Raw genomic sequence first — 10,356 nt, 5'->3', positions numbered from 1 at the left:
AAACGAATACAGAGAGACTAGTCGTAAATTAGGCGAGTATTAACGACTTGTATAATTTATTTATTTTCTTAAAAAAAAGAGACAACTGATGATAAATTACAATTATATACTTTTTTCGGGAATAAAAAAGACTCACAGATACATTTTAACCTTCCTCGTCACAAATTTCACTTCCATACCAACAAGAAATTTCAAGTCCGAAACATCTAGTTTTTAATTTAAAAAAATTCTCGTAATCCGTCCATTACCCTCCAAGTCCCCACCGATTCCTGGTAGTTAACCTCTACTCCGGTCGTTGCCCAAAATCCAGCAAAAAAAAAAAGAAAAAAAAATCTGCCTGTCACTTCCTTTTCAGTTTCTCTCTCCTCTCTCTCTCTCTCTTCATTGTTCGCCATTGTTGCTCTCTCTTCCCCACACTCCTCTCGATCGCTTCGCTTCACTTTTCTCCATCCTCTCATTTTTCTTTACTTCCAAGCATTCTCTCTACTTCTCTCATGCATTGCTCAGCAGTGCCCGAGACAGACCCGAACCCGACCAGGTTCTAACCCGGACCACATCCCAAATGCATCGCGCCACCGCCGCCGCAAACCCACTCCAAACCCTCCTCGACCTCATCAACTCCACCCTATCCCTCCTCCTCCGCTCCTCCCTCGCCGTCCACTCCTTCGTCGGCCGCTGGACCGCCCTCAACTCCAAGCTCGCATCCCTCCACTCCTCCGTTGCCGACATCTCCGACTCCCCACACTGGGCCCAGAATCCCCTCCTCCACACCCTCCTCCCTCAACTCCTCTCCACTCTCCAGCGCCTTACCGCCCTCGCCGATCAATGTACCGACGCCGAGTTCGCCGGCGGGAAGCTCCTAATGCAGAGCGACCTCGATATGGCCTCCTCCTCGCTCACCAATCAGCTTCGCGACCTCGACTTATTGCTCAGATCTGGAGTCCTCCACCAGTCAAACGCAATTGTTTTGTCCCACCCGGCTCCCGGGTCGGATAAAGAGGATTTGGCCTTCTTTATCAGAGACCTCTTCACCCGGTTGCAAATCGGCGGCGTCGAGTTCAAGAAAAAGGCTCTTGAGTCGCTCCTTCAGCTCCTCAACGGCGGCGACGACAAGTCGCCCGGCCTCGTCGCTAGGGAAGGTAATGTCGCATATTTGATTCACTTGCTCGATTTCCACCAGCAGCCTTCCGTCCGCGAGCAGGCTATCTTAGCCGTCTGCCTCCTGGCCTCCGCGGACGACGAGTCCTCGCGCAAGGCAGTGTTCGAAGAAGGGGGTCTGGGTCCTCTGCTGAGAATACTCGAATCCGGGTCTACCCATTTGAAAGAGAAGGCCGTGATGGCGGTAGAGGCACTCACCGCCGACCCAGAAAACGCCTGGGCCGTCTCCGCCTACGGTGGCGTCTCGGTCCTCATTGAAGCCTGCCGATCTGGGTCTCCGGCGACCCGGACCCATGCTGCCGGCGCCATTAGAAATATTGCTAATGTGGAAGAAATAAAAATTGCTTTGGGAGAAGAAGGGGCCGTGCCAGTACTAATCCAGTTACTTCTCTCCGGCACCATCACCGCCCAAGAAAAATCAGCCAATTGCATAGCGATTTTAGCCTCCTCTGACGAGTATTTCCGAGCTCTGATCATTCGAGAACGTGCGTTGCAGAGATTAATGCATTTGATCCAAGATTTACCGAGCTCGGACACATTGGAACACGTCCTCCGAGCCATCACATCGCTTTCAGCATCAGATTCCTGCTCTAAAATCCTGTCGTCTTCAACCCTTTTCCTGGTTCAACTCGCCGAGTTCATAAAGCAGGGCAACACAACGCTACAGAAAATCTCAGTCTCCTTACTCGCTCACTTATTGGTGCATGTGAGCGATGGGAATAAGCGAGCGTTGGGCAGCTGTATGGGGTCGTTGGTGAAGCTCATGGAGTCACCGAAACCGGTGGGTCTACAAGCATCGGCAGCCCAATCGCTTTTGTCGCTGTTGACGGTCCGGTCGAACCGGAAAGAGCTGGTGAGAGATGAGAAGAGCGTGATGAGGCTGGTCCAGATGCTGGACCCAAAGAATCACGAGATGGTGGGCAGTGACTTTCCGGTGGCGGTGGTCGCGGCGGTGCTCAGCGGAGGGAGCGGTGGTTGCCGGAAAAGGCTGGTGGCCGCCGGAGCTTATCCGCATATGCAGAGACTGGCGGAAATGGAGGTCGCCGGAGCAAAGAAGGCGTTGCAGAGACTCACCGGCGGTAGGCTAAGGACCATCTTCTCCTGGACTTGGAGGGAATAGATCCTAGTAATTAACCTGCAGAGAAAAAAACCCGCCAAACGAAAGGTTAGTTTTGGAATTCCAGTTTTGTTTAAGGGTACGTGTCATATTTCTATCCAATTCGCGTGTGCCATGTCGGCATGGCAACCTGGATTGATATTAAAATGACAATTCTACCCCTCGCCGAAAAACTGTGAAAGATTGTAAATAGTGTGGTGGGCCCACGGAGCCTGGTGGGTCCAGTCCTTTTTAATCTATCTAGAAGGGGCAAGTTTTAACCGTTTGACTCGTGAACTCAGTGAATGGGAGTTTAGCGGCAAATGGCAGGGTCTTAGCAAATGCTTTTGTTAGTTTTGTTTTTCGTGTCGGGGGTCGTGCAATTTGGCTGACAGATATTTTAAATTTTGTTTGTTGTGCAAAATATAGAGGAGGAAGGAGGAGTTTGTTTGGATTTTGTAACCGTCCAGGGAATGTGAAATGTGAAAGCTACGTGTCTTGGACAAAAGCAACAGATACACACGCATCATATACCTAATTATTTGTATCGTATTATCTGTCATTAAATTTAAATCAAGCACTAGTTATTTTAGATCGAAGGAGTCTGAGAGCTCACTCCAAAGCTATCGATATTGTTCCTAACTTTACTACCTGCTCAATCCGTCAGGTGTGAGGTTTTACTCCCAAAAGATCTTATCAAGTATGAGGTTTTACCACAAAAGGATCTCGGTATGTTATATATTATATTTAATATTTTAGTAAAACATTGTATTGGTAAAGGAAGAAAAAAAAAGCATGGATGCGGTTTTTACGGAGCGTCCTCGTTTTGTTGTTTCCTTTTCTTTTTTTGTAATTTTTTTTCTTTTGGGTTGTGTTTTTTAATTAACACCTATCTGGTTTTTTGTTTGAGAATGTAGATTCTTTCTCTCGTTGTAATATTGGTACGAGATGTTACGATGACAATGTACTTCAATGTAATGCGAGTTGCTCTCCTTGCTCTCCTTTGGTTCAATTTGTAATGGACATGAACTGAACATGGGTTTAGCGTGTTACTTACAAAGGGTGCAACTCTTTTTGTTTGCTTGCTTTGGTGAATGGTGATGTTATCTGAGCCCTTCAATTCATTTTTATGTACCATGATTGTCATGATGATGATGATGAATGTTGATTAATGGATGTGGATGTGCAAGTGTAGAGCCAATAGCATTCAGCCAAAAGCAAAAAGCCCAAAGCTTTTAGGACAAGTTAGATGTTTTTTTTTTCTTCTCATTTTTCTTCTTGTATTGTATATTTATGTCTTTCTATCACATCCCAATCCGGACTCCACCACATTTCAGGCTTGATTCTGCCGTAACACGATATTGTTCGTTTTCGGTCCCGACTACGCCCTCATGTTTTGTTTTTGAGAACTCACGTGACTAGAACTTTCCAGTGGGTCATCCATTATGGGAATGCTCTGGTTCATTCTCGCTTAACTTCGAAGTTCTTACGGAGTCCGAAGTCAATGAGCTTCCAAAATATCTCGTGCTAAAGGAAGTGGGCATGTACATATATGATATAGAGGATCCACTTCCCTGGACGACGTAGGATCTGAGACTTTCTTTTTGAGCAGGTAATGGGCAATGACGAAAGTATTTCGTTTCTGTAAGACTGAGTTGAGTTGGCTCTCTCTCTCTCTCTCTCTCTCTCTACTTTCTTTTTGAGCAGGTAATGGGCATATGACGAAAGTATTTCGTTTTTCGTTTCTGTAAGACTGAGTTGAGTTGGCTCTCTCTCTCTCTCTCTCTCTCTCTCTCTCTCTCACACTTTCTCTTTCAACAGATATGTTGACAGAAGATGGGTCCTGACTCCTGGGTGGCGCTCCCCTCATGCTTGCTTTGTATTTAGTATGCATGATAAAAGCCCCTTCAATTTCATCCAGCTTTTACTTGAGCACTTAAAAGCTATTTAGTGACGACACATATTTGACTGCGAAATTCAATTTAATAATTTAATTTTAGTGATCGTGATTAAATATGTGTCAATACTGAGCGCTTGTATTGCCTTCATCCCCACATAAAGAAGTGCTTACCTACACCTTAGTATGCCAGTGTTATTCCAAACAAAAAAATGACATGTTAAGTGTATTAACTTTCACCACACGATGCTACAGAATGTCACAGTAGCGTACTTTTGGGTTAAGTGTTTCGCCATTGCAAGAAACCTAGTCACTTGCACCCCAGCTAAGCCTAGAGCTAAATTGGAGGCTTGTGCTTCACAGTGATGAAAGAACGTAAAAATTTGGGGGATATATGCATCATTCCAAACAGAGATTGAAGAGCAAAAAAGGTCATTTTATTGGGGTGGGGTTTCTTAGATTTTTGAGAATCTAGAAAAGGTAGAAAATTTGGGAAAAGGAAGAAAAATGTTAAGATAACTTAAGACTAGCTAAGAAGGAAGACACGGAATATAAATAGAATAGAATAGAATATTAGATGTAGGGAAGACGGGAGACTAGAAGTCTAGATGTGATATATGAAGCCAACAAGTGCAACTGCAGGTGGTGGTAATGTTTGAGCCTGAAATAACGCTTGGGGTCAAGTCTAGAGCTATTCTCGAACCAGAAAGAGATAATGGGAATATTCTGTAATAGGCCGAGCCCAATGGAGTTCGGTCGAATCCTATTAGGAAATGGTTTTATCTGGATAGGGATTAGGTGATCAAATCCTAGTACAATGAGGATTCTTGAAAATTAAGGATGCTTTGAGTCATAAAAGATGTCGAGAATCAGGGGATGAATATGGGTGATTAAAGAGTTTGGTTCAGAGTCCTATAGGGGTTGGGATTGTTCGAGACTTGATGAGAATGGGTTGAGGAATTCTAATTCGAGTGGAGTTCTATCTCAGCCATGGAGGAGATCATTACTATAAATAGATAGGGGAGTGCATCATTCAAGGCCCTTACAATTCAACACACAATTGCTCTGCGCAAACCTCTCAAACACCTTGAGATTTTTATTTTATTTTTTCCCCGCCAACACATATTCAGTTTGGATAAACAACACTGTAGAGGCAACCAGCAACGTCCTCAGTTTGGATAAACAACACTAGAGCCGTAAAATCAGTCGACCGAGGAGCACCTTCAGTTTGGATAAATAACACTACTTCAAGATCGACTGGTTATTTATCAAAGTCTCAGTCAACAAGGATTTCCAAGTCCTTGTTGGAAGAGATCATCTCATCAGCCTTCTTGGCGAAATGAGGTGTTACCATGTTACTACATTCGGCACATTGAAAGCCGAATTTGATATTGAAATTCGCAGAAATAGCAGCCTTGTCTTCAGGCTTTAGAACCCGAAGGCCGAAACGTGTTCCTTCCTCAGCCGCAGTCGCGAGATCAAGAAGTCAGCAACGCACCCAACGCCACATCAACATATTTTACTCATAGGCCGACAAGTTGGCACGCCCCACATTTAATCGAATGATGTAGTTAGCTTATTAATTATTTGGCATGCACGTCACGTAGGCTAGGTAGTTTTTGGGATCAACAGGTATCCGTGCACTATTTCTTGTATTTATACACTTTTTATTAATTTATGTCTTGCGATATTTTTCAATTCATTTGATTCGAAAGTTGAAAGTTGATAGACGTATAAATGTGTTTGAAAGATAAAAAGAGGTATTTAAATACCACAACCCACATTAATTTGAGCATCTATTATCATTTGTATAAGTTAACACTTAATTACAAAAAATGACTTGTATAATATGAATACACTGATATTATGACTTTTAGTTATGTGTTAAGGATATAAAGTCACATACAAGTTTTCGTCATGTGATATTGTAATATTTAGTGTCAATGATATACCATTTTCTCTTTCACAATTTCACATGTTGCTTGCCTTTGTCTCCCCTAAATTGCATTTGCATTTGCATCTGATGCTGCAGAAGAAAAGTTTGTGACTTTTTAAATTTTATTTTGTGTGGGGGGAGGGAGGGTCATATTTTCCCGTGAATCGTGAGATCTCTCTGTTTAAAGCAACTGCACAAAACTTAGCTGTAAAGCCTGTACACCTCTCTCTTTCGGTCATTGTGTGGTTCTTTTCACTGTCATATCCCCCCAACACTGCCACGGTTATAATTCATGACCCTTAATTTAACCACCACTTTTAAAGTCCCATGTCTCCATACATTTCTTTCTTCTTCTCTTCTTTGGCTTATGGAGCTTATGAAGTGTATTGGTGTATACTCTTAATCAAATCAATTACCTTTTTTTTAGTACTCTTTATGTCCCTCGGAAGATGAAATCTTGGGTTAGGTGGTGTGATTACTATGTTGCGTACCCAACTATTCTGTATCATCAAACGTATCGATCCGTTATCAACTATCGACCTGTCGTTTATACGGTGATACTAAGGATGCTTGAATACATAGCTGTCAATATGTTTGTCAATGAATATGTAGGAGGAAGGTAACTAATGACGACGTCACATCATCTTAATGGCTTCTCGGACCAGCCACCTGGTTAGGAGGTCTAATTGGTGTTGACCATGTCAACATGCAAGCTAATCGGCTTGCTAAAGTGGGATGAACGTGATTCATGGGCTCCTTTGTTTCTTTAATGGGCAACGATTCAAGTCTGCATGATATCATGGCTGTGAGCGTTCAAAACACTAGGGCCCTATTTGTTGGGCTCGGAGGTGCTTGTGAAGCATATACTATAAACTCGCAGTTGCCATTCAACTCTGCCAAAGAGAATGGATTAAAGTTTTCTGAATACAAGATAATTACATTTGATATATATAAATTTCAAGGTCTACCTCTACAGAATAATCTCAATTCAAAAGTCAAGACATATGTTTAGCAATAATCTTGTTTTGCTGTTCCGACCACAGTCTCTGTTGATGCAACAGACTATCTTGGTTCATCGATTCGTTACACAGAGGTTCACTACTACTTGTTACATTTGGTAACACTGCAAACGGGTCGTTTTCTACGTTACCCCATCTTTCTTGCGTATCGCTTTCACTCTGCGCACTGAATGTCGGCGCAGCTGAGAACTCATTAGCTTCGTCTGCATGAAATCTCGGAGCTACACTCTTGTTATCACGAGCCACCACACGGAATGTCGGTGCCATGCCACTCTCGTTGGAGTTTTGGGCACAGAATGTTGCTACTGCCAACTCTTTCGGACTCTGAGCGAAAAATGTTGGCGCCGTTGTGGCCTCATTCGTGCTCCGCGCGCAAAATGTCGGTGCCATCGTGCTCTCATTGGAATGTTGCGACCACAATGTTGGTGAAATTGTGCCCCCTTTTGGGCTCGGCCCGCCAAATGGTGGCGGTGTCATTGTGGCGTTATTTGGATTGTGGGCGGGAACTGTCGGTACTGTTGTTGTATTGTTTGGATTCTGCGTGGGAAATGTTGGCGCCATTTGTCCGACATTTGAATTATGTGCACAAAATGTTGGTGCCGCTGGTTGAGATGTAGTAGGGGACCAAAGCAAATCGTCTCCGAAATTTCCAAAGCCATTGCTGGTGGTGGTTTTTGAACTCGAAGAGGCTGCAAGGCTCTCGATTGGAATTGTATCTTCGAGAAATGGATTGTATTGGTGTGGTGGGACTGAAGATTTCTGAAACAAACTGTCAAGGTTTGATGAATCAAACAGATTATTTACAGACGAAGGTGGTGGCGATGATCTTTGCAGCGGCGGTTCTTTGTTTGTAGACTCGAACAACACAAGCTCCCATCCTTGTTTCGCACCTTCTTGATTTTCAACTCCAAATAGTTGTTCAACTCTTTTTTCTTCTTGCTTTGTTTGATCTGGTCGTGGTGTCCAGTCGTCAAAAGAAACAAGATCAAACCCAACACTCGCCGGTTGAGGTTGATCGACCTCAGCCGGCAATGATTGAGTTGATCCATTCCCATTCGCCCGTCTGATGGATTCATTCTCCGGCGTCTTATCCGGTTGTTCCTCTGAATTATAAAACTCTTGCTCCACCGACCAAGACGGACTCACATTCCCACTGTGGTCGGCGATACTCGTCAAATCCTCCAACGAAGTGCAAGCCGAACCGAAAGCAGAGCCTCTATCTGACCCCTCGTATTGATCAGAAGAAGCGATTTCATTCGGTTCAAAGCTCAACCCTTTATTCTTACCCTCCTTCCCCGCCATTTGATCCGAACCAATCTGCAAATGGGTTGGCGGCGACCGACCCGGAAACGAAGCCTGATCCTTCAGAAACTCCTGTAACGTCTCCAGAAGCTCGTCCGAAATTTTCTGCACGCTCGGATACTCGGAGGTCCGCCCAACCCCCAAGATCTTACAGAGCGCGTAGAACGACGCTAGCTCCTCAAATTGTTTTGAGGCTTTCACACAGGCGTGAAAAGCGTTCACGCACGACTGGTATTGCAGTTGGAAGAAGCTGTCTAGAAGCAGAGCCAAACCGTCGGATATGTCCCGGTACAGATCGTACGTCTCTTGAACGATCGAATAGAGCGAGATCAATACCAAACGGTTTGTTTTGGCCGCCCCCGTTGGCGTCGTGGCGATCGCTCTGTCGAGCAGTTTCTGCCAGTAATGTATCCGATCGAGCAGAATCGCGGGCTTCATGTCGCGGATGACGGGCCCGTTGGACCGGGAGCTTCTGCGGTTGTTGTTGAATTCCTGGTCGCGCTGGTAGGTGAACCGCCGCTGGAGCTTCCCGGTGAGGAAGCAGTCCAGTCGCTCTTCGAGGTAGAGGGCGAAGGTGCGGACGAAGGCGGTGTAATCCCACGGGCAGGAGTTGGAATCGTCGCGGAAGTTGGATAGGTTGAGGATTTTGGCGCCGCCCTTCATGGCGTGGAGGACTTCGATTGGAAAATAGGGGTCGCCGTCTTGGAAGATGCGGAGGACGAGCATGAGGGATTTGAGCACGACGATCCAGTTGCGGGTTTTGCCGATGCGCTTGGCGATGGCTTGGGCGCAGGAGGAGGCGTACGACTTGTTGGACGTAATGAGCGTGAGAATTTCTTGGATGTATTTGTCGACGATGGGGACGACGTCGTGGGACGTGGCTTTGAGGACTGTGACTTCGAGGTTGGCCGAGTTGTTGTTGTTGGAGACCTTGGCTAGGCTTATACTCGTTTGGTCCTTCACAGCTCCAATTGCCTTCTTTAGCTTGCTTGGCATCTTTGCTGCTAGCGATTTAGATGAATCAACTACGATGAGATTTCTTCTTGTGACAAGCCGATATTCAAAACTGTTCTAATCTGGGTCGAAATTGGGCGTAAGGACCAAGTCTGATCCACAATTGTTGACGATGATGAATTGGTGAAAATAATGATGATTATGATAGGGATTTTCTTCTGACAACATAATATTCTAATTCACTCTAATTTATACGCACAGAAATTGAGTTTTGTGCAAAGAAACAATTGAAATAATAACGTTGGGCCGTGAATTGAGGTTTTTTGCCATGTTTTAGTGTAGAATTGTTTCTTATTGTGTAGAAATTGGGATTGAAATTGTATTTGTATTTAGTGGAACAAGCTTTTGGTGTTTTTTTTTTTTTTGAAGAACAAGGAAAGTGAATTCCAGGGCACAGAGGCCAGAGAGGATACAAGAGAGCCTACGAAGAGGCAAACAACAGACAGGATAAAGTAAGGAAGGCAGTTTTGAGAGGACGGACGAGAGGGTGGGGAGAGTTTGGAGATAATTTGGGTGGTGGAGAAGAGGGAAAGGCCTTTGTGGACGTGACCGAGACTTGCACTTGTTTGGTTGACCAAGTCCTTTGCATGTTTTTGTTCACTAATCAAATCTCAATTGAATTAATGAATGAAGTTGGGGTGTTGTATGTGGGAATGGGAGTGAAATTTGGGTGCATAATCTTAACCCATTGGGAATGGGACGTAATGGGGTTCCAGTCCTTTGCTATTTTGAGAACAAACGTGAAGTCTAGTACGTTCCCATGACAAGAGTTGATCATGGTGATCCATGCACTAGTTTATGGCCTGGTTTAGAAGGGTACGTACGTGCTACTTTTTAGAACGTCCTTAACATGTGTAATTTTGGGCGTTGCAGAGAAAAAGGGGGTCGTAATAGCTGTGTTTTTGCATACCATTTGTCATTGTTTTGACTAGTT

General features: G+C 44.5%; 2 protein-coding genes across 3 annotated transcripts; one reads left to right on the top strand and one right to left on the bottom strand.

Annotated features, from left to right (window-relative positions):
• Nucleotides 1-263: 263 nt before the first annotated feature.
• LOC126583806 (protein CELLULOSE SYNTHASE INTERACTIVE 1-like) lies at nt 264-3,450 on the top strand. Of its 2 annotated transcripts, none has more exons than XM_050248330.1 (2): nt 264-2,323; nt 3,172-3,450. In XM_050248330.1, exon 1 carries the CDS (start codon nt 563-565, stop codon nt 2,276-2,278), a length of 1,716 nt encoding a protein of 571 aa, XP_050104287.1. In that variant the 5' UTR covers nt 264-562; the 3' UTR covers nt 2,279-2,323; nt 3,172-3,450. The 2 variants fall into 2 exon arrangements, with proteins under 2 accessions (XP_050104287.1, XP_050104286.1); XM_050248329.1 differs by lacking the exon at nt 3,172-3,450 and adding an exon at nt 2,684-3,065 and having other exon boundaries at nt 265-2,323.
• A 3,531-nt stretch (nt 3,451-6,981) lies between these two features.
• Nucleotides 6,982-9,891, bottom strand: LOC126634265 (clathrin coat assembly protein AP180-like). The gene has a single exon (XM_050304772.1). It carries the CDS (start codon nt 9,402-9,404, stop codon nt 7,083-7,085), a length of 2,322 nt encoding a protein of 773 aa, XP_050160729.1. The 5' UTR covers nt 9,405-9,891; the 3' UTR covers nt 6,982-7,082.
• Nucleotides 9,892-10,356: the final 465 nt, after the last annotated feature.

The sequence above is a fragment of the Malus sylvestris genome, chromosome 9 (genome assembly GCF_916048215.2).
Source record: "Malus sylvestris chromosome 9, drMalSylv7.2, whole genome shotgun sequence".
Taxonomy (NCBI): domain Eukaryota; kingdom Viridiplantae; phylum Streptophyta; class Magnoliopsida; order Rosales; family Rosaceae; genus Malus; species Malus sylvestris.
The sequence above is the reverse complement of the archived record's forward strand: the minus strand, read 5'-3'. Positions and strand labels throughout refer to the sequence as shown.

Coding starts and splice junctions, on each gene's coding strand:
- LOC126634265 (XM_050304772.1), bottom strand. CDS start 9,404: ATGCCAAGCAAGCTAAAGAAGGCAATTGGAGCTGTGAAGGACCAAACG.
- LOC126583806 (XM_050248330.1), top strand. CDS start 563: ATGCATCGCGCCACCGCCGCCGCAAACCCACTCCAAACCCTCCTCGAC.